General features: G+C 52.1%; 3 protein-coding genes across 5 annotated transcripts; 1 reads left to right on the top strand and 2 right to left on the bottom strand.

The window, feature by feature from the left end:
- Positions 1-199: 199 nt before the first annotated feature.
- LOC136950661 (ataxin-2-like protein) lies at positions 200-11758 on the bottom strand. Its single transcript, XM_067245104.1, is given in 25 exon segments — positions 200-1085; positions 1212-1356; positions 1616-1795; positions 1905-2014; positions 3143-3278; positions 3407-3585; positions 3723-3783; positions 3869-4006; positions 4114-4183; positions 4598-4878; positions 5649-5710; positions 6190-6264; positions 6482-6598; positions 7174-7257; positions 7410-7564; positions 7566-7775; positions 7977-8183; positions 8384-8475; positions 8569-8690; positions 8853-9012; positions 9182-9253; positions 9834-9890; positions 10138-10177; positions 11119-11242; positions 11571-11758. Coding segments are annotated over 24 exon segments (2922 nt in total). The 5' UTR covers positions 11241-11242; positions 11571-11758; the 3' UTR covers positions 200-1038.
- Positions 11759-12213: 455 nt separating this feature from the next.
- Positions 12214-17416, top strand: mto1 (mitochondrial tRNA translation optimization 1). 3 transcript variants are annotated; one of them, XM_067245468.1, is made up of 13 exons: positions 12214-12339; positions 12702-12913; positions 13090-13289; positions 13385-13502; positions 13650-13948; positions 14235-14347; positions 14425-14615; positions 15067-15197; positions 15879-16083; positions 16272-16443; positions 16617-16726; positions 16858-17015; positions 17158-17416. In XM_067245468.1, exons 2-13 carry the CDS (start codon positions 12715-12717, stop codon positions 17329-17331), a joined length of 2070 nt encoding a protein of 689 aa, XP_067101569.1. In that variant the 5' UTR covers positions 12214-12339; positions 12702-12714; the 3' UTR covers positions 17332-17416. The 3 variants fall into 3 exon arrangements, with proteins under 3 accessions (XP_067101569.1, XP_067101567.1, XP_067101568.1); XM_067245466.1 differs by having other exon boundaries at positions 12699-12913; XM_067245467.1 differs by lacking the exon at positions 12214-12339 and having other exon boundaries at positions 12687-12913.
- LOC136950940 (tectonic-3-like) lies at positions 17344-23119 on the bottom strand. The gene is made up of 14 exons (XM_067245469.1): positions 22426-23119; positions 22220-22334; positions 21886-21986; positions 21682-21797; positions 21391-21499; positions 21192-21304; positions 20624-20662; positions 20450-20524; positions 20242-20361; positions 19376-19471; positions 18980-19083; positions 18645-18792; positions 18335-18472; positions 17344-18039 (listed from the first exon to the last, which is right to left on the bottom strand). The coding sequence occupies exons 1-14, from the start codon at positions 22805-22807 to the stop codon at positions 17797-17799; spliced, it is 1899 nt and encodes a 632-aa protein (XP_067101570.1). The 5' UTR covers positions 22808-23119; the 3' UTR covers positions 17344-17796.
- Positions 23120-23215: the final 96 nt, after the last annotated feature.

The raw sequence follows: 23215 nt of genomic DNA, 5'->3' as shown, positions 1-23215 counted from the left end.
GATCTTCAGATAGGGTTTACATAAGTGATATATAACTAACACAAAGCTATAGTTTAATGACAATGATGTTGAAATGCCACAAATGATGGCAAGTATCCTAGCCTGCTGGGAATGTTGTAAACGTAGTTCCCACGGAAAGTTAGACTAGTGTTGACTGTATGGAGGAGTTTCTATGAAAGATGTCCGATATCTGCTGACTTTGAATCACCAATGTTGGTCTTCCAGTTGTGTCTTGTTCGTCAAATAAATAATGTAATGAAGCCAAACAAAAGGTTTCTGTAGTTAAGTTTAAAACTTTATTTTTTGGTCATTGTTGTTTTAATAGTTTTTTTGTATTTTCCTTTATTTTTTTTATTATTTGTATTTCCCTATGAGAGAAGAAGTGGGGAAGGGATGGGGAGTTTCAGTACTGAACACAGCTTAAAAAACAAAAACAAAAACAGATCAAATTTTTCGTTTAAAAAGCCCCTCCCTGATCTGTGCCAGAGATCTAGCTCTCCTCGCTCCCGGAACATGAAGAAACAGGAGGCTTCAGGAGGCAAAACAGCGGGACGTGTTTAAGACAAAGTGTCCCTCCTCCTCCAACGTCTGAATCCTTCTCACAGAGATCATTATCCCCAGACGCTTCTCCTGTCCTGCACAGAGAGGGGGAGAGACAAGGGGAGGAGAAGAGGGGGAGAGAATATGGAGGAGGAGAGAAGAGGGAGGAGGAGAGGAGAGAATAGGGAGTAGGAGAGAAGAAGGAGGAGAGAGGAGAGAATAGGGAGGAGGAGAGAATAGGGAGGACGAGAGAGGAGAGAAGAGGGAGGAGAGAGGAGAGAAGAGGGAGGAGAGAAGAGGGAGGAGGAGAGAAGAGGGAGGAGGAGAGGAAGGATGAAGGTCTGTGGTCTTCTGCTCTTCATCGTGGTCACCTCTGGTTTCCCTCACTCAGAACAGAGAGGGAGCTGCAGCAGAAACTCTTCCTCCAGGATGGCAGGGGGGTGGGAGGTGGTCCAGCGTAGGGTAGTTTGTTCTGGGGGGGAGGAGGGCTGGGGTGGTCTAGTTTCCAGGAGGATGGAAGGGGGAAGGGTGTTGTACCTGCATGGCTGGAGAGACAAACTAACACGTTACTCAAGGGCAGATGTAGATGGTGTGTGTGTGGTGTGTGTGTGTATGTATGTATGGTGTGTGTGGTGTGTGTATGTATGTATGGTGTGTGTATGGCAGCGTACCCTGGGGGATGTAGAAGTGTTGGTGGGGGCCCTGCTGAGGGTGCTGGGGCACAGAGCCATGCCCCTGGGGAGGGGGCTGCAGCATCACCACCTGGGGGTGGCCGTGGGCCTGGTGGGGGCCTGGCATGCCCCCCTGGACGTGGGCCTGGGAGGGGGTGGGAGAAGGGGAGGAGTTAGCGCAGGAGGGGGCGGGAGAAGGGGAGGAGTTAGCACAGGAGGGGAGGAGTTAGCACATCAGGATGACCGGGGAGAACTCCATTCTGTTCTCAGTGTCACATGACAGGAAACAGTTAAAGAAGCTCTGATACAACCTGTCGACCAGAGGACACCACGGCCGACACAACCAACCCTGGAGGCTACCTAGTGTCACTTTAGCGGTGCTAGTTGCCCCAGGGGGTAGCTACCTGTGCTAGTTGCCCCAGGGGGTATGAGTGGGGGATGCCCTGGTGTCCATGGAGGCTGTAGCCCTGCAGGGGGTAGGAGGCCTGGGGGGAGGTGTGGCCCTGGGGCATGCTGGAGGGGTTGGGGGCTGTCAAGGGCCCCGAGTGGTACAGAGGCTGAGGCTGGGGGCCTGACTGGGCATTCTGGAGGAGGGGGGGGGGAGGGGAGAGAGAGAATTAGGGTTTGTTAGGTCAGCAACAACCATGCCGAGCTCATAAGTCTGACAAGATGACTGAAATGTGTGTGTCTCACCTGCCCAGGGCTGGGGGCTGTGTGCTGGGGGGGGGGCTGGTTGCCCGTGGGGGTGCTGGAGGGCTGGGGCTGGTGCACCGGCCCACTGTGATGGGAGAAGGACTGGGGGGCTGGAGGGGGAGAGATGCATCAGGTAACCAGTCCAGGTAACCCATACAGGTAACCCGTACAGGTAACCCGTACAGGTAACCAGTCCAGGTAACCAGTCCAGGTAACCAGTACAGACAGGGCTCGAAATTAACTTTTTGGCTTACCAGCCAAAATGGCTGGTAGATGAAAATAATTACCAGACAATAATATTTTTTACCGGCCAAAATTAAACCTGGCATTTCAGACGTACTCTGAAATTGTTTGACATAAACAACCTTTACCTATGATTTTAATATCATTGTAAGTCACTCTCAGAATGGATTAACAAAATCAACCAATTTTACTTTTTGAAATAATGTATTAATTCAGGGGGTTCCAGGAGCTTACTACTCCTCTTGCTCAATGAGAGATGGGTTGTCCTTGTCCATGAGGTTTGTTCTTTGCATCGGACTAGCTGGCTAAAAGAAGAATTCCCATATCTGTTGAAATGCCCTGCTTGACTCTTTTGGTGTAAAACTTTTGTTGTAGAATTGACCGAACTGTAAAAGTATGAACTTGACATGTGACATGACGCGACCAAGAAAGAGACATGGCTACTGCCTAGTAAAGACAATGCCGTCTATCTGGCGACGCACTCACTCAAATTTAAAGACTTTCGTGACCCAAATCAAAATTCTGATGTGACAGATCAATGGGGAATTGCTTTCTCTCTTAAATGCTACCATCCTCAACCTTTTTTGTCTTTTTAAATCTAACTATTTGTATTATCGGTGTCATTCTCTAGGTTTTATAAAGGCTATCTTCCCGGTTTTCTGCCACCTAGATGCGCGCACAACTGTTCGTGTTGGCGTTGCAAGCTTCTTTTTTTTACCATGACGGGCACGGTAGTCGGGAGCTGTACTCCGCAATTTCACTCGCCAAATGGCGGAGCGTCGGACACAATTTAGTCGCCAGCCCAAAACTCTACACGCCATTGGCGCCCTGAGTACAGGTAACCAGTACAGGTTGCCACCAGACCAGCATGTTTTACCACTGTTACTGTTGAGGTCCAGTTAGGGAGTCTAAACTGTGTGACACCTCTACTGCAGAAGGAACAGCTTCTGACTGAAGACAGAGAATGTTTGAAGAATGTAGGTGATCTGTCTCACCATAGAGGCCCTGCTGTGGGCCAGGGGGGCCCTCACCCTGGACTGGGAACTGGGGGGCCCCTGGGGGGCCCATGGTCTGGGGGTGGCCCCCACCCTGGCTCAGCATCCTGGCTCCCCCTTGCAGCATGGAGTACATCTGGGGAGGAGAGGAAAGGGAGACAGACAGAAAGGATGTAAGTGAAAGAAGGAAAGATTGAGATCATTAAAGCTCCTCCCCTCTCCTCCCACCCCTCCTCCCCTCCCTCCCTCCCTCCCCCTCTTCACCTGTCCGGGGTAGGGGGTCATGCTCTGCAGCAGCTGCTGCTGGCTGTACTGGGGGCTGTACTGCAGGTAGGGCTGTTGGAAGGGGGAGGCCACGAGGGGGGAGCCGGCGGCTGAGGCTGCAGCCTGCAGCATTGGGGGGGCCGAGGGCCCGTGGTCGGGGCGCTGGGCCACCACGGAGCCTGGAACACAGAAAGCAGGGTTACAAATCAAATCAAATTTATTTGTATAGCCCTTTTTACACGCAAGCATGTTACAGGGGGGGGGAGAAGGAGTAGAGGAGAAGGAGAGGAGGTGGAGAGGAGGTGAAAACACATACCTTTGGCTCGGGGGTATTTGCCCTGGTTGACTGTAGACATGTACTGGTACATCTGTGGGGGCTGGAGAGAGGAGAGGAGGAGTGAGAGGTCGCCACAATGGCACATTAAGGATTAGCTTCCAGTGAGGGCCTGTCTCAGTGTGTACCTGTACTGAGTGGATCTGGGACACGTAGGAGAGGTAGGGGGTGTTGTAGATGGGGCCTTGTCCTCCAGGATGCTGCAGCATTACCGAGGGGCTGGGGGGGGTCGGTCTAGGAGGGGTGGGGGCCGAGCTTGGCTTAGACTGCACACACACACACACACACACAGTGTTAAATGGTAGTTTTAACCCCCCACTATAACAGCATCATCAGATATATCCTGGGGGGCGGGGCAGGAGGCGGGGCGTACCAGAGGCATGGGGAGTTTGACGGGGTTGAACTCCTTGGCGTTGGGGTTCAGGGTGGACTTCTTCACCTGCCTGAGGAGAGCAGGGAGCAAAGTTAGAGGACTGGATCTACCATTAGCATTAGCATCCACCCAGCCCACATCACATCATATTAGCATTAGCATCCACCCAGCCCACATCACATTAGCACTAGCATCCACCCAGCCCACATCACATCATATTAGCACTAGCATCCACCCAGCCCACATCACATCAGCACTAGCATCCACCCAGCCCACATCACATCATATTAGCACTAGCATCCACCCAGCCCACATCACATCATATTAGCACTAGCATCCACCCAGCTCACATCACATCACATCAGCACTAGCATCCACCCAGCCCACATCACATCATATTAGCACTAGCATCCACCCAGCTCACATAATATTAGCACTAAAATTAGCAATAGCATCCACCCAGACCAAAACGGACCCCACTTACTCAGTCACACCCTCGCCCCGCTCCTCTGTTTCCTGTCTGGCTTCCTCACTTCCTGGGGTCCTGGCAGGCTGGGGCATCCCTGGAGACTGCCTGTCAGGCCCGGGCCCAGCACCGGGGGAGGCGTCCTGGGAGGGGGGGGGCAGGGAGGGGGAGGAGGCGGGGGGCAGCTTGGGATCAGGAGGGGGGGAGGGGTCTGAGGGGGAGGGCTTGGAGGGGCCGGGCAGGGCCGGGTCTGTGGGTGGGACTACGGACGCACTAGCTCCGCCTCCACTTGGCTGCAACTGAGGAGGGAGGAGACAGAGGTAAGGAGAGAGGGAGGAAAAAGTCAAATCACCTTTCACACAGATCAGGAATCTGTCTCCCTAGTACCACCTGCAGCTCGCTGACCAGACACAGGAGAGGAGCTGGATGTTACAGAACAGAGAGGAGGAAGATGTTACAGAACAGAGAGGAAGTTACAGAACAGAGAGAAGGAAGATGTTACATAACAGAGAGGATGAGGATGTTACAGAACAGAGGAGGATGTTACAGAACAGAGAGGAGGAGGATGTTACAGAACAGAGAGGAGGAAGAGAGGGGGAGGATGTTACAGAACAGAGAGGAGGAGAGGGGGAGGATGTTATAGAACAGAGGAGGAGAGGGGGAGGATGTTACAGAACAGAGGAGGAGAGGGGGAGGATGTTACAGAACAGAGAAGAGGAGGATGTTACAGAACAGAGAGGAGGAGAGGGGGAGGATGTTACAGAACAGAGAGGAGAGGGGGAGGATGTTACAGAACAGAGAAGAGGATGTTACAGAACAGAGAGGAGGAGAGGGGGAGGATGTTACAGAACAGAGAAGAGGAGGATGTTACAGAACAGAGAGGAGGAGGAGAGGGGGAGGATGTTACAGAACAGAGAGGAGGAAGATGTTACAGAACAGAGAGGAGGAGGATGTTACAGAACAGAGAAGAGGATGATGTTACAAAACAGAGAGGAGGAGGAGAGGGGGAGGATGTTACAGAACAGAGAGGAGGAAGAGAGGGGGAGGAAAGGGGTAGGAGGAGACTTACCCTGAACTCTTTTCCGAATTTGCGCAGTTCTTCTATCTGAGACCTCTGTTGGACTGATGGAGCTGAGGAGAGAGGAGAATAAACGTAAGATAGTCGACAAAGCTACCATGGAGGAAGGCAACAAGAAAAATATTTACGTAAAATGATTTTTGAAAATAACTTATTTTTGAAATAAATTCTACAAAATGTTTGTGTCGTGTGCAACACAACAATCTACACATTTTGAATATTTTAATATATATTTGTTGTTGTGTTATATGTTCAAATATATTACCTTTTTCTTACTTTTAAGAAATAATAATATAAAAAATAATATATATAGATCTCCCCTCCTCCTCCTCACCAGTGCTGGTCTCCCCTCCCCCTCCCCACCAGTGCTGGTCTCCCCTCCCCCTTCTCCTCCCCCTCCTCACCAGTGCTGGTCTCCCCTCCCCCTCCTCACCAGTGCTGGTCTCCCCTCCCCATCCTCACCAGTGCTGGTCTCCCCTCCCCCTTCTCCTCCCCCTCCTCACCAGTGCTGGTCTCCCCTCCCCTTCCTCACCAGTGCTGGTCTTGTCCTCTGTGCCAGGGCTTTCTGCTGATCTCTCCTTGGCAGCCTCACTCAGGATCTCGTTCACTGGAGATCACACACCAGGAGCCAATCAGCAACTGGACAACTGGCTCCACACATCTCCATCAAATATACACCTCTAATACATCCATCTGTCTATACATCCATCAACCCATATCTAATCATCCATCCACACAGACAGCTGCTCTGTAGGGTTCCTCTTATAGGAGGACACAACAGCACCCTGCTCTGGGACTGACAGGAAGTGACCTAGGAGCGTTACCGTCTGCAGTGAAGGAAGGGGCAGGGCCTGAGGTTTTGTGGGCGGGCATGGAGACGGAGGACGTGTCCAGGTAGGGCAAAGAATCCTGGGACGAGGTGGACCTGGGAGAACGGGAAGCTGGAAGGAGGAGAGGAGGTGGAGGAGGAGAGGGGAGGTGGAGAAGAGGGGAGGTGGAGGAGGAGAGGGGTGGAGGAGGAGAGGGGAGGTGGAGGAGAGGAGGGGGGAGGAGAGGGGAGGTGGAGGAGGAGAGGGGAGGTGGAGAGGGGAGGTGTAGGAGGACAGGGGAGGTGGAGGAGGAGAGGGGAGGTGGAGGAGGAGAGGGGAGGTGGAGGAGGAGAGGGGAGGTGGAGGAGGGGAGGTGGAGGAGAGGAGGGGGGAGGTGGAGGAGAGGAGGGGGGAGGTGGAGGAGGAGAGGGGAGGTGGAGGAGAGGAGGTGGAGGAGGAGAGGGGGGAGGTGGAGGAGGAGAGGTGGAGGAGAGGAGGGGGGAGGTGGAGGAGGAGAGGGGAGGTGGAGGAGAGGGTTACCATCTTGAATGTTAAAGGATGAATGGTTGGTGTCACAGCTCAATATTTTAGAGAGGTTTCAAGAGAAGCACAGTGAGCAGAGCATCCTAGTATACAGTGTAGTGTTGTAGTATACAGTGTACTGTTGTAGTATAGACTACAACAGTGTCCTGGTGTCCAGTAGTCACCTGTGGAGTGGGCGGGAGGGTTGGAGGAGCGGCCCGTCCTGCTGGCCTGGGGCCTCTGGGCCTTGGGGGAGGTCCTGGACGACACTGCACACAACACAAGTACAACACCCAGTCACCATGACGATCCCTGGGCATCTCGTTACCATGACAAACAAGGTTCTGTCTGCATCGTTGCTTACAACATCCACGCACACGCATGTGCAACTCCGGAACTTTAACTCTTCACTCTCACTCACCTCCGTTGACTGGTCTTCCCGTGTCCGAGTGTGCGTGCGGCGGGGCGTGGCTGTGTGGGGCGGGGGGGGAGGCTGGGCCGGGGCTGGGGCTGCCCTGGGGGAGGTGGGGGCCGTAGCCTCGGCCAGGCAGAGGGCTGCTGCGCTCTGAGGGGGGGGGGTTGGGGGCCGGAGGCTGGAGGCGGTCTGGGGGAGGCCGGCGGGCCGCTGGAGCGGTAGCCCACACTCATACGGTTGTGTGAGGGAGGCCCGCCAGGGCCCCTGTCTCCTCTCTCCCCCCTGTCTCCTCTCTCTCCCCTGTCTCCTCTCACGCTGCCTGGAACGCCCATCTCCCTCGCTCTCTGGGGGAGGGGCACATACTTGCCCTCCCTGGGGGGGAGGACAGAGAGGGAGAGAGACCGAGAGAGAGAGAGTGAAGGAGAAAGAGAGGGATCGGGACAAAAAGAGAGACATAAGTGATAAGAGATAAGTGTTACTCAGACATCCCAGTACTGACACAGTAGTGAACTTTAATTAAGTGTATTTCTATAAACGTGAAAGAATCCACCAGAGCTGTCCTGTGTGTCTGACCTGCTGACCACGCCTGGGCTCTCCCTCCCCCTCTCCCTCTCCTCCCGTGGCACAGCGCTATACTTGTCCTCCTCGCTCTTCCCCTCCTCGTTCTCCAGAGACACGCGCTGGCGGTACTGGGGGCTGGACTCGATCTCACTGGCCAGGCGTGCGGCGCGCGCCTCCCGCTGCCTGAAGCCCTCCGTGCTGCCCCGCTCCAGAGGTACACTGAGGGGGATGGAGGAGATGGAGGGAACATCGGGCCAGTCAGACCTGATGTGTGTGTGTGTGTGTACTCACGTGTACATAGACAGGCTGGAGTCGTAGGTGTGTGTGTGTGTGTTTGTACTCACGTGTACATAGACAGGCTGGAGTCGTAGGTGTGTGTGTGTGTGTGTGTGTGTGTGTGTGTGTGTGTGTGTACTCACGTGTACATAGACAGGCTGGAGTCGTAGGTGGACTTGACTCCGTAGTTGACCTCGTTAAAGCGGAACATCTCACTGGCGTCCCAGCCGTTGGACTGAGGAGACAGGAAGTGACATCAGCATATAGGAGTGAGTGTGTGTGTGTGTGTGTGTGTGTGTGTGTGTGTGTGTGTGTGTGAGAGTCTCACAGCATCGTTCTCCAGGTCGAAGGTCTCTCCGTTGTGCTCTCCTCCCTCCCAGCGCTGCAACACCTTCTCCCTGTGCTCCCCGTTCACCCTGCTGCCACTGATGCTGGTGTCTGTGAACGAGTCTGACACACACACACACACACACAAACACACAGTCACAGCCGGCCCGCAGCAAGCCCAGGGGGATTCAAACCTGCGACCTCTTGATCTGGGGCCAAATGATCTACCATGTTAAACACATGGAATCTCTAATTAAACACAGTTGTTCAGGTTCTGTCTGGTACCTCTGGTGGCAAAGTTGAGGTCCACGTCTCTGCAGATCATGGTGACCAGGTCTGAGGGGCTGAAGATCATGGTGTCTGTGATGTCCTCTCTCCGAGGGGGGGCCTGGGCGGGGGCCTCCTCCCCCCCACGCTTGTGGACAGCATCCACTGCCAGCTCACACTGGGGGTGGGGCAAAGAGGGGGAGGTAGAGTGAGGAGGAGGAGACCTCTCTCAGCTATGATACTGAGAAGCTGCTCTTCCACGGGTGGGCGGTTTTTATGCTTAGTGAGTTTAATCATCTCAGCTTGGTAGCTGTGTGGACCAGTGTGTGTGTTTGTGTGTTTCCTACCTTTGAGCTGAGAGTCTTGAAGATGCCCTCATACACACTGCCATTCTTTACTGTGACATCACAGGTAGAACCCTGGATAGAGGAGATACACCAGGGAGAGAGACACCAGGGAGAGAGACACCAGGGAGAGAGACACCAGGGAGAGAGACACCAGGGAGAGAGACACCAGGGAGAGAGACACCAGGGACAGAGACACCAGGGAGAGAGACACCAGGGAGAGAGACAGAGAGACACCAGGGAGAGAGGGAGAGAGACACCAGGGAGAGAGGGAGAGAGACACCAGGGAGGGACACCAGGGAGAGACACACCAGGGAGAGAGGGAGAGAGACACCAGGGAGAGAGACACCAGGGAGAGAGGGAGAGAGACACCAGGGAGAGATACACCAGGGAGAGAGGGAGAGAGACACCAGGGAGAGAGACACCAGGGAGAGAGACACCAGGGAGAGAGACACCAGGGAGAGAGGGAGAGAGGAAAGACATGATGTTACAGGTGGACTTTTAAGCTTCTACAACTAGAATATCAGTCTTCTAGAACTACAGTGGCAGTCTTCTAGAACTACAGTGGCAGTCTTCTAGAACTACAATGACAACGTCACCCCTAGGTTGGAGGACAGCAGTGAATCATCAGGCTGAGGTGGATCACATGACTCACCACCACGGCTGTGAGGAAGTGCAGCATCCTGGCATTGTTGTACACACCCTCGAACACCTTTACACACACACCCCAGAGAGACACACAAATCACATGTGCTGCAGTGACACAGCAGGCAGTCTGACAGATCCTGCGATTAGACAGTGACATAGCAGGCTGCCATGTCCTCATCTGTCGTAACCTCCCAGTCAGGTGAAACAGGTCAGATGTCCTCAGAGGGAGGGGGATGCAGGTTGAATGTGGTGCATGTAAGGGAGAAGGGGAGTACTGTGTGAGGGCTGGGCTGGGGTTCAGCTGTACTTACGGGAGAGGACTGGAAGGGGGGCTTCACAGAGGTTCTGCTCCTGTGGGGGGGCAAGAGAAATTATGGTCAGCTTTCATACACGGAGAGGTACCCAGTACACCGGGAAAGGCGGTTCTTTAAAGCGAGTACTCAACAGAGGTGGGAAATTAACTCATATTTAAGACGTTATGGTAAATAAAATACACTGAAAACATGACCTGGTTTGAACCGACACGGCTTGGTTTCCGCAGCATTTAGCTTAAGCGTATTTTCTAATGACAACGTAATACAGCTTTAGAGATTGCATCATGGTTTTACAGTGGAAACCACGTGTATAGCACTGTTTACGTTGTGGATAATTCTGTCCAGAGTGGTAACATTGTGTAGCGTGTTTATCCAACTGAACAATGCTGGTCATAGCTGTTAGCGCGTCCACAACTACCGACTCGTTCGAGCCATCCAGGCGACCAACACCACATTCAAAGACTTATAAAAGTATGTAAATAAAAAGATTCAAAGTGACCTTGTTATTGTGTTCGGTGGAAAATCTCTGCGATTACATTTGTGAGTCATCGTGCGCTTTTGTTAGCTCCACAAAATCTTTGCTGCTGAAAATGTATTCTCTGCCCCTTTAAAATGAATTGTTTAGAATACACGCCCTCCTATGAAAGTCCGGGTAATGGCTAGTTAGGTTAGGTTAGTTACACTTTCAATCTTCCACATTCTCGTGCCTCATTTGTTCCTCGATGCTTCAATCAAACGCTTTATCCGCCATTGCAACACCATCTATCGGCTACAGTTAACGTCAGTCTTAACATAAATACTCCTATTGGCTCATATCTACCATCAATCACGCGTAAACTACTTTCATAGGGCCGTCAAAGGACTCCTAATTCCAGAACACGCCCACTGAACTTGCCACACATTAGATTTGACCGGTAGGCCTTGAAGACACGAGAAAATCCCCGCACTTTCCTGAGCGGACATCCCCATCTCACTCACCTCCCCATCGGTGTTCTGTTGTTGCTGTTGATCCCACTGGCCGTGGAAGACATACTTGAAGGGCCAGAGGTTCCGTTAGATGTTTTCCGTCCGCCAGAGCCGGGCTGTTGTTGTTTCAACATGACTTAAACAAAAATAGTTTCAAACTCTTAATTAAAAATGTCTTCCGGTTTGTGTTGGATTTGCTAGCAAGCTAATGTCGTTAGCTACGAAAACAAGCCAACACTGAACAGCAAAGCGTATGTCAACTCAAAAACCTGCTACGCTAGTTAGCAGTCGCGTCTGGTCTTACTTGCAAATGAAAGGCAATAGCAAGCTACCTATCTGCTAAAACAAAACTTGAAATATGTGTCTACTTAGTTGCAGCACAGTCAACACAAATCGCAATGAATTGACACGAGACCGTTCGGATTAGCTTGAATGCTATACAGCTAGTTAGTCCCGTCGTTTACTTGCTAGTCGGCTCTCCGTCCAGATTACTAGCTTCTCTTCGTCGCCTTGACGTTCTTCTTGATATTCAAACCTTCGAATCAAAGTTGTGATTCTTGTGTAATGTCACTTGCAAATATAAGGTAGATTCTTCAGGTTTCTGGATGAAAACCTGCGGTCGGTCACCACCTCTTGAGGTAGGTTCACTCGATCCGCGCGCGGCTGAGTGTAAACCGAGTAGAGGAGAGGAGGGGGGGGGGGGGGGCACCGGGACATGAACGTGCGTGTGCGTCTTTGACCTAGTAGTATGAGCGTGCATGTGTACATTTCTAGCATGACTGCAGTGTTGGTAAATACAACTAAAATATATTTTCCCGTCAGATAGTTTCTGACTGTACACGTGGCAAGTGTGTGTCACAGGGTCTTTTAAAATAAAATGTTGTTGCAAAGTTGTTTAATAATTTTTTAACTAAACAACGCATGCTTTGAAACATACATAGCCAGACGTAGCTGATCTTGCTGGTCAAATATCAACCATTTTAGTTTGATAGTTGTACAGTCACAATAATGACGCAACACATTTATCGTGCGCATTTATTTCCTATATTACGATTTTAGACCATGAGAGCAATGGCGGCCCCCATATGAACGACTGGATTGGTGTTTAGTAACGTTAATCCTTTCATGTATAGATACATAAAAGTTGTGGACCGACCACCCAAAATATTGTGGAAGCCATTTAGATACGTGTGTCCGTGTTCATTCCCACCTTGCTGCGAAAATAACTGGTTGGTGAGTTACCCTGCATGCTCGGTGCTCGAGATCATGGTTGTTGTCCTGAATGAGCCAAGTATCTGGGGAGAAACACATCCTTACATTTACATTTATTCATTTAGCAGACGCTTTTATCCAAAGCGACTTCCAAGAGAGAGCTTTACAGAGTGCATAGGTCACTGATCATAACAACGAGATAGCCACAAAACATTGCGAGTAGCCAAAACATGAAACACACATTGTGAACAACCAAAGTAAGTGCCAAAGGGAAGAACCATAAGAGCATGTAGTTAAACAAGTTACAATTAAACAACATGAACTGCTATAAGTGCAAGTGTACCTGTGAAAAAAAAAAAAAAATCCTCATCTCTTCCCAGCAGCCCTCTCTCTCTCATGTTGGCATGGAAACTGCCCCTGAGGCTTCCACACAACTTCCTGTCCCTTCCGCTCGCCCGGCCAGCAAGTGGCATTGCCAGGCGGCAGTATGATGTCATCGTGGTTGGAGGGGGGCACGCGGGGACGGAGGCGGCCGCAGGTGCTGCCAGGGTGGGGGCAGAGACCCTCCTCATCACACAGAAGATGCACACCATCGGTGAGGGAGGGATCACGTCCCATCTAGTTACCTCGATCATACTGCAAATTATTAGAATCAGGTGTGTTAGATTAGTGCAGGAGCGAAACCCTTTGGGCAGGTATCTCTCCAGGAGCAGGGCTGGAGACCCCCAGTGTGTCCATGAGATGGTGTCTGAGCCTGTGCTGTCCCCCCAGGGGCGCTGTCCTGCAACCCCTCCCTGGGGGGCGTGGGGAAGGGCCAGCTGGTGAGGGAGGTGGATGCCCTGGACGGGCTGTGTGGCCGGGCGGGGGACTGGGCGGGGGTCCACTTCTCCATCCTAAACCGCAGCAAAGGCCCGGCCGTGTGGGGGCCTCGTGCCCAGCTGGACCGCCAGCGCTACCGCCACTTCATCCAGGTTAGCACCGCCGGACCAACCCTGGGGAGGCCGTTTAGTGGAGTCTGGGGCAGAGAGATTGGTTGATTTGTCCTCCATCCTTCACCCCCACCCAGGCAGAGCTGCTGTCCACCCCCAGGCTGACGGTGGTTGAGGGCTCTGTGGAGGAGCTGCTGGTGTCGGACTCCCTCCCAGATGAACCAGGGCAACACAGAGTCACTGGGGTCACTCTGGGTAAGAAGCTGGCTAGGCCTCAAAGTAGAGTTGTGTCTGCTAAAAGTGCCTGGTAAATTAATGCATGTAAATGTACAGCATGTTGGCTTTCAAAATTATCAACATTTGGTCTCCGTCTCTCTCTCCCTGCTGTCGCCTCTTCACTAGTGGGGGCAAGCCATCCCCTCCTGGCCAGCTCAGTGGTACTGACCACAGGCACCTTCCTGTCTGGCTTCCTCTTTATGGGCCAAACCAACTCTCCTGGGGGGAGGATGGGGGACGCCCCCTCCAGCGCTGGGCTGTCCAACACCCTGAGGGAGAGGCTGGGGCTGCAGGTGGGCCGGCTGAGGACTGGAACCCCCCCGCGCATCCTGAAGGCCTCGGTAGACCTGTCCCTGGCTCAGCTCTCAGAACCAGACAAACACCCCACACCATTCAGCTTCATCAACACACACGTGCACTGCAAGGTAGGAGCTACTGAGGGCCACAGAGGACAAACAGACTCCATCTTGTTTCATGACGGGGGTCAGAGGAACAGGATGATGTGTGTTGATGTTGTCTTCTGAAGATGGAGATGTTGTCAGTGCTAGAGGCGGGTGTGTGGCTGTGGTGATGCTGAGGAGCTGCTGTGTTGAGGTGTGTTGTTGAGGTGTTGTGTTGAGGTGTGTTGTTGTGTTGAGGTGTGTTGAGGTGTGTTGTTGTGTTGAGGTGTTGTGTTGAGGTGTGTTGTTGAAGTTTTGTGTTGTTGTGCAGCCGGAGGAGCAGCTGCCATGTCATCTCACCCAGACCACAGCTGGGGTAGAGAGGGTGGTGAGAGACAGTCTGCACCTCAACTGTCACATCCAGCAGGACACCAAGGGACCCAGGTGAACACACGCACATGGACACATGGACACACACTTTGACGCACCTCCACCTTAACAGCCGCTGGCGTCTGTCTTAGGTACTGCCCGTCCATCGAGTCGCGAGTGCTGCGGTTTCCGGGGCGACAGCACCAAGTGTGGCTGGAGCCGGAGGGTTTGACCTCCGACCTCCTGTACCCCCAGGGCCTGTCCATGACCATGCCCCCTGACCTGCAGCTCCGCCTCCTCAGGGAGATCCCTCCTCTGCACCGGGCAGAGATACACACTCCTGGTAGGACCTCCACCACACCATCATACCACACCATGATACCACACCATCATACCACACTATCATACCACACCATCATACCACACCATCATACCACACCATCACCACACTATCATACCACACCATCATACCACACCATCATACCACACCATCACCACACTATCATACCACACCATCATACCACACCATCACCACACTATCATACCACACCATCATACCACACCATCATAACACACCATCATACCACACCATCATACCACACCATCATACCACACCCCTGGTAGGACCTCAGTACCACCAGCCTGTTACACCAACTATCTCTCTCCCTCTCTCTCTGTGTCCCTCCCTCTCTCTCTTCCCTCCCTCTCTCTGTCCCTCCCTCCCTCTCTCTTTTCGCTCCCTCCCTCTCTCCGTCTCCCTCTCTCGCTCTCCCTCTCTCCCTCTCCGTCTCTAGGTTACGGGGTGCAGTATGACTATGTGTGTCCCACCCAGCTGTCCCCCTCCCTGCAGGTGAAGAGCACGCAGGGCCTCTTCCTCGCTGGCCAGATCAACGGCACTACCGGGTACGAGGAGGCAGCAGCTCAGGTAGGGCCCACAGCGCCTCCACAGGACAGGAGGAAATGCTACAGTTACAAACTGGATTCCTTACCTGTACAATAACTAATAATGATGTCTTCATTTAGCATAATCATCCAAAGTAACAAACAGAAATGGGAAGTAACAAAGTACGAATACTTTGTTAATATACTTAAATATTTTCTGGTATCAGTACTTTGCTATTTATTTTTCAGACAACTTTTTACTTTCACCCCTTAAATGTTTAACTTAACTGTATACTCTTTTCTTACATTTTCAAGCCAGGCTTGCTACTTTAGTTTTAATCTGTATTTGGTGGTATTTTTAAAACATTGATGAGTACTTGATGAGGATTGACTGCGGTACTGTACTATTGTACTCTAGGCTTCTCTGTTCACCTATGTGAAAAAATATTTTCGGAAAAGAAATTCGAAAGATTTGACAAAATATTTTTGAAAAAAGTTTCTACTGTTTTAGGCTTCTCTGTTCTCCCCTCTCCTCCTGGATATGAACCTGCAGCTTGATTTGCATTCCAACGCTCTACCACTGAGCTATACGCCCATCCTTACGTACTCTGTTCTACAACCCAGAGTTAATGAGTGTTCTGGAACCTTGTACTGAGACATATGTTGGATGCTCTGCCTGGTGTGGCACCCTCCTAGTCTCTCACCCTGTCCTGCCCCTCCGCAGGGCCTGTGGGCGGGGGTGAACGCTGGCCGGGCCGCCCTCTCCCTGCCCCCCCTGGCGCTGTCCAGGACCCAGAGCTACATCGGCGTTCTGGTGGACGACCTGGTGGGTCGCGGAGTGACGGAACCCTACCGCATGTTCACCAGCCGGGCTGAGTTCAGGACGTCCCTCAGACCCGACAACGCCGACCTGCGCCTCACCCCCAGAGGTCTGTGTGTTTACACCCTCACCCCCAGAATTACACCCTCACCCCCAGAGGTCTGTGTGTTTACACTCACTGTTCAGTAGCTCCGTACGCCACAATTCAATCCATTCCCTCAACCCCTAGTCATGACGACAGTACAAAGGGCGCCTCGGCTGACCATTTCCCCCCTGCGTGACCTTTGACCCGGCCAGGATTTGAGGAAGTGGGCTGCGTGTCGCCCGGGCGGCACCAGGAAGTGCTGAGGGTGAGCGAGGCGCTCCAGGGAGGCTTGGACGCCCTGCTCTCGCTCCGTCTGCCGGCCAGTCGCTGGAGGGACAAGCTGGGCCTCGTGGGAGTGAGTGAGACCAAGAGCTCCACCCTGAGGTGAGGCTCTCTCTCTCCCTGTCCCCCTGGTGTCTGGGGTGTCAAGTCAAAATCTCACATGAAAGGATGTGAGGTTGGTCTTGATAGTTATGGATTCAAGTTCTTTACATGTTCTAAACTTTGAGGGTGACTGGTGTTGTCTTGGTAACGATGACACTTGCCACTCCTGGCAGTGGTGTGGATCTGTTACAGTATAAAGACGTGTCCTTCCAAATGCTGGCCTCCGCCTTCCCAGAATGCCTTTCGCCTTACCTGGAATTCGCACAGAGACTCAAGATTGAAGGTAAACGAGCAACAGTGCATCTGAAGATGAAATTTCACGAATATAAAATCACTAAACCGCATCAGCTCATGAAGCTGCAGAGACGTGTGTGTGTGTGTGTGTGTGTGTGTGACATGTGTGTGTGTCTCCAGCGGTCTACAGGCCCCACTGTGAGAAGCAGAGGAGGGAGATGGAGAGGATCCGGAGGGAGGACGGTCTCTCGCTGCCCCAGGACCTGGACTACCTGAGCCTGCCTGTGGGCCTCTCTCAGGAGGTCCGCGAGGTCCTGGACCGTGCTCGGCCCAGCACGGTGAGAGGAACACGCCTCAACACATCTCCATCACTTACTGTACAGATCAATCAGCACGCCACACTTTATATTTATAATAGTTCAGCTATTGTTTTCCTGCCCCTTACTTGCTGTGTTCCTCTGCTCTCTGCTCCGTGTTCAGCTGGGTGCAGCCAGCCGTTTGCCCGGCATGACCCCGGCAGGTGTGGTGAACCTACTGAACTACGTCCACAAGACACACGCCTCCCACCCACCCTCCTCAGCCCCCCCGGGGGCCCGGCCAGCAGGAAGGGGGGGCAGGGGGGCTGGGGACCCTCTCTCTACCTCAGTGAAATAACCACCACAACACTGTAATCAAGCAAAGTCTGTATTATAGGAACATGTACAAAAATAAATTAAGGAATTTTATAAAAAGAAGAATTTGTTAAAATGTTGAACGAATGAGTTATAGCAATGTACTGTAGTCACACTTTCCTGCTGCAAACACTACCTTCCACCTGACGTCTGGAGTTTAGAACCAACCACACAGTGCTTGACTATCTGGTTAGCATGTGCAGCACCACACAGTGCTTGACTACCTGGTTAGCATGTGTAGCACCACACAGTGCTTGACTACCTGGTTAGCATGTGCAGCACCACACAGTGCTTAACTACCTGGTTAGCATGTGCAGCACCACACAGTGCTTGACTACCTGGTTAGCATGTGCAGCACCACACAGTACTTAACTACCTGGTTAGCATGTGTAGCACCACACAGTGCTTAACTACCTGGTTAGCATGTGTAGCACCACACAGTGCTTGACTATCTGGTTAGCATGTGTAGCGCCACTAGCAGCGTTAGCATGGCCCCCGCGCGGCTCCACGCGGCTCCACGGACGCCGGCGCTGTCCAGCGTGTGTCCGTCCAGCTCCTCCCACCCCCGGGAGAAGAAGCCGAACGGAAACTTCCACTCCGGCTGGGAGCGGCCCCTGGGGGGTTCTGGGTACGCTGTGATGTCGACGAACGTCACCTCGGTGGTCACAGCGAGGGGAGAGAGGAGGGGACACTGGGGAGGGAGGGAGGTCGTCAGGGGTGAACACAGGCAGCAGGTAAGATGAGAGGGTGAGGGTTACAGGGACACAGGTAAGATGAGAGGGTGAGGGTTACAGGGACACGGGTAAGATGAGAGGGTTACAGGGACACAGGTAAGATGAGGGTGAGGGTTACAGGGACACAGGTAAGATGAGAGGGTGAGGGTTACAGGGACACAGGTAAGATGAGAGGGTTACAGGGACACAGGTAAGATGAGAGGGTGAGGGTTACAGGGACACAGGTAAGATGAGAGGGTTACAGGGACACACCTGGAGCTGCTGGCAGCTGAACTGGTACCTGGCTCCCAGGATGTAGCTCTGAGGCAGGGCCAGGAGGCCCAGCCGTGCCCACAGCAGCTGCACGGAGAGGGAGTGGGGGAGCAGGCAGCCTGTCTCACACGACTCCCCCTGAGAGGGGGGGGGGGGGCGTTACTGGATAGAACATCTAAACCTACATCCTCAATATGACCATCATCCACATGACTATCCACACCACATCATCCTCATGACCATCCTGTGTTAGTGGAACACAACTCCAGTGTGAGTGAGCTCCAGAGAGGCTGGCTGGAGGCAGACTGACCTCCGGGGCCTGGGGACACGCCTGGGTGATGACCCGCGCCCAGTCCGGCTCCGGGCCGAAGTTCATCACCACCAGGTCAGGGGAGGCCAGGCCCTGCAGGAGCCCATACAGCTGACCACGCAGCACAGAGCAGGCCCTGGAGGGGGAGCTGGGGGGGAGACAGGAGAGAAGAGCCTTAGACTTCAGGTTCCTGACCAGCACTGTGTGATCAATCATCAGTCAAGTTACCCAGAATGCATCTGTGAGTGTGACCTCCACTTGGCTGTAGTTCTTCAAATCAACATGGCTGACCTGTCGTTTACCTTTATAAAACTACAGTGTGGGTGCTGTAGTACCTGAAGAAGCAGCCGGTGAAGGTGTTGTGGGTGAAGAGGATGGGGGTGCGGAGGGCGGGGTCAGAGGAGCACCCCCCCCCTGGAGACACCCCCTGAACCGTCAGCTGAGCTGCAGTCAGGAAACACAACACATCTCACAGAAACACACACCTTGGGAAACACCACATCTCACAGAAACACACACCTCGGGAAACACCACATCTCACAGAAACACACACCTCGGGAAACACCACATCTCACAGAAACACACACCTCGGGAAACACCACATCTCACAGAAACACACACTCCACACCTCGGGAAACACAGCATCTCATGGCCATCGTTAGCTTTAGGTTCTGTTGCTATGGAGTTGTCTCTGGCCCCATCCACATTGTGATGTCTCTCACCAAGGATACAGTCTGGACAGCTTCACCAAACTGGCCAATCACAGGAGACCCCACAGGAAGTCCCACAGGAGGGCGGGGCTCTGGGTTGGGAGGAGGCGTGTCCAGCTGTGGGTCACAGATGACATCAGCCATGTCAACAGAGCTGTGTGGCAGTCTTCAGTAACACACCGCTCCCTGACTGACCACCAGAATAATGAACAACTACACCGTCTTTGATCTGCTGCTGGGCGATCTATGTCACTAGTTATATCTCTGTCTATGTCTCTTTGGATAAAAGTGTCTACTTAATGAATAATAAGTAATTAGCATGAGCGCCCACACAGCTGTGGTATTATTAGCATGAGCGTGGTGTTATTAGCATGAGCGTGGTGTTATTAGCATGAGCGTGGTGTTATTAGCATGAGCGTGGTGTTATTAGCATGAGCGTGGTGTTATTAGCATGAGCGTGGTGTTATTAGCATGAGAGTGGAGTTATTAGCATGAGAGTGGTGTTATTAGCATGAGCGTGGTGTTATTAGCATGAGCGTGGTGTTATTAGCATGAGCGTGGTGTTATTAGCATGAGAGTGGAGTTATTAGCATGAGAGTGGAGTTATTAGCATGAGCGTGGTGTTATTAGCATGAGCGTGGTGTTATTAGCATGAGAGTGGAGTTATTAGCATGAGAGTGGTGTTATTAGCATGAGCGTGGTGTTATTAGCATGAGAGTGGAGTTATTAGCATGAGAGTGGTGTTATTAGCATGAGCGTGGTGTTATTAGCATGAGCGTGGTGTTATTAGCATGAGAGTGGAGTTATTAGCATGAGCGTGGTGTTATTAGCATGAGAGTGGTGTTATTAGCGTGGTGACTCAGGATGCTGGCACAGTGCTGCGGTACCTCGTAGCGGACGGCGTGAGTCTGCATGAGAGAGCCGTCTGAGCTGCTGTTCACCAGGACCACCGTCACCTTGGCCTCCACCAGCTGACCTCGGCCACTGAACCAGATCACATACTCCACCTGCACCACCCAGGAGAACACACACCGTTACTGAGTTGGTCTGTCAGGGGGTTATTAAAGGTGGAGTTGTGATGTTCCGTTTACAAACCTCTGACACCACATTCAGACAGGAGCCATTTTGTTCACCCGGCTCTGGCCAATCAGACAGGGGAACGACCGGAATCTGCAATCAAAAGACAGAAGCCCCTTATAACCAGTCAACACACAAGCGACAGAGCGAATGTTTTTCACGCAAATGACACGCTGTTCTGAGCGGGCTCACCAGCGAATCAGACACACCCACAGAGTCAGGAAGGGGAGCCTGGAACAGCCAAGGGAAAACACAGCAGATGTAGAGCAGCAGTTTCATACAAGCGCAGGAGGTTCATCCTTTATTATTATATATCGTGTTGATAAGAGTGTTTAGCTCAGATAGGGTTAGGATTTACTTATGTGTAGGATTAGGAGAGACAGCTAGGAGAGAAGATCAGGACCAAGAATACCAACGTACCTGCCTGCCTGTCTACCCGTCTTGACTTGTTACAGATGTCTGGTAACGTACCTGGACTTGTTACAGACGTCTGGTAACGTACCTGGACTTGTTACAGATGTCTGGTAACGTACTTGGACTTGTTACATGTGTCTGGTAACGTACCTGGACTTGTTACAGGTGTCTGGTAACGTACCTGGACTTGTTACAGATGTCTGGTAACGTACTTGGACTTGTTACAGGTGTCTGGTAACGTACCTGGACTTGTTACAGGTGTCTGGTAACGTACCTGGACTTGTTACAGATGTCTGGTAACGTACCTGGACTTGTTACAGATGTCTGGTAAACTACAAATACACACCTTGACGAGGCTGAGGCTGGTGAAGTAGGAGCGTGCGTGGAGACGAGGGTCTGAGCTGCAGCTCTGGGGCGTCAGGGTCCGGGAGCAGGACAGAGACTCAGACCGCAGGAACCCTACAGACGCAAGGGCGCAGGGTGATGATGTCACAGCCCCGTCTGGTAACAGGTAACCTGGGAGGTGTGATACAGTGCTGACTCACTGGCAGGGTTGTGGTCGACGCAGGCGGAGGAGGCAGAGCCGGGAGACGGCTGGCGGAGGAGGCTCCGTGCAGAGCTGCCGTCATACTGGCTCAGGATGACATCATCAACCTGCGACAGTCACAGCGACAGAGATTCAATGGTATAACAGGAGCAGCGTCGACTCAATTAAATGTCTGAAATAAATTAATATTTAGTTGGGAGATATGGATGTAAATGGTTTGTAGAACTTTACTGGAAACACATTTCTATGAAAGACAGCAGTAAAAGAACAGGGTGAAAGGGTGTTGTACCCTGTAGAAGTGTTTGGTGAGGAGGCTGCTGTGTGCAGGGGGCTGCCACGTGAAGGCGTCCAACACAGCAGGCTTCTGAGACGGCACTGGCACAGACTGGGGGGCAGTGGTGTTGTCTGCCGACAGAGACAGGGACACAACTGGTTATGCTGCTCATGTTATGCTTGTTGCTTGTTGTATGATGGTTTGTGTGTGACAGCTTACCTTGTACCAGCTGGACACAGAACAGTGTGTTAGTTACAGTGATGAAGGATGGATCCACGTTGGCTCTGAACATCAGCCACTTCTCAACACAGTCTCCAGATCTGGGCCACGGAGAGCGCAGCGCAACACACACACACACACACACACACACACACACACACACACACAAGGTTACACAGCTTCAAACAGGTGAATGGGGCTATTTGTCTATTGACTCTTTTATTTATTTTTTTACTGCTTAAAAGTTTTATTCTTTTTAAACTTGTAGCACCCCTCAATAATTAAGGCTGTGCCATAAATGAAACGCATCATTATTATTATTATTATCACTCACATGACTTTCTCATCACAACCTGTGAAGACGGTTCTGAGGTCAGGTACTCCGCAGTCCAACACGTCGCAGCAGCAGCCAAGGTCGCAGAAAGCGGGGGTCAAGTCACACAAACACGCTGTAAAACACACGGGGCCGAGTTTAAACGATCTGTCGTCATGCGATAAAGATGTGCAAAACACTAAACATGCGGTGTATAAATGTTAAACCTGTTGGCATCACTATTGGCTCGGAGGTAGGTGGGGGGAGAGATTCGGTGACTCGCACGGTGGTTCCAATGGATGGAGTCACATCGGTGGTTGCAGTAGAAACCGCCTGTTGAGTGACTGCGGTATCCGTGGGTTCAAACGCACTTGGCGAAACAGAAGTGAACGCCGCGGGCCCACCGGTGGTCGGGCTGAAAGGGCCAGGGGTTGGGTTGTACGGGCTAAAGGAGCCGGGGGTCTGGTTGTCAGTTGTTGCTGGAGGTTCGGTACTGACACTTGCGTCTGTTGCCGCATGAGCCAAATGTACAGACAGAGCAACAACTAGCTTTACAATGCAACAGAGGTTGTGCGTGGTCATTCTGTTCACCAAGCTGGGGCTGTGCATCCCCTGGTGATATCCCCTACAGTCTCTCTACCAGAGCTTTAGTATTATAACGTTAGATAGTGTTTATCTCGCTAACCTACTGTAGTGCTACATTGTTGGCTAGCTAACTGTAGCGAGCACCCGGAGACGTTTGCAAATTAGCCAAGATTACGGCATAAAATGTAGCCTACATACTACTATAAGCGTGGAGGAAAATAAAAAGCTTAGTTAGGAAACAATAATGATAATTTCTGAATGATCAAAGTGGCTAGCCACGCTATACATACAATTCCATAGAAATAAGCAAACCCAGCATTCAAACTAGGAGTAGAGCACAAGCTTTTCGTTGCCAAGGAAATGGAAACTTGGTTTATATCCGGTCTGTCTGCTGTAAAACATCTAATAGATGTTAACCGCATTTGTATTTGG

This window comes from Osmerus mordax, chromosome 10 (genome assembly GCF_038355195.1).
Source record: "Osmerus mordax isolate fOsmMor3 chromosome 10, fOsmMor3.pri, whole genome shotgun sequence".
NCBI lineage: Eukaryota > Metazoa > Chordata > Actinopteri > Osmeriformes > Osmeridae > Osmerus > Osmerus mordax.
Note: the sequence above shows the minus strand (reverse complement) of the source record. Positions and strands in the feature narration are given on the sequence as shown.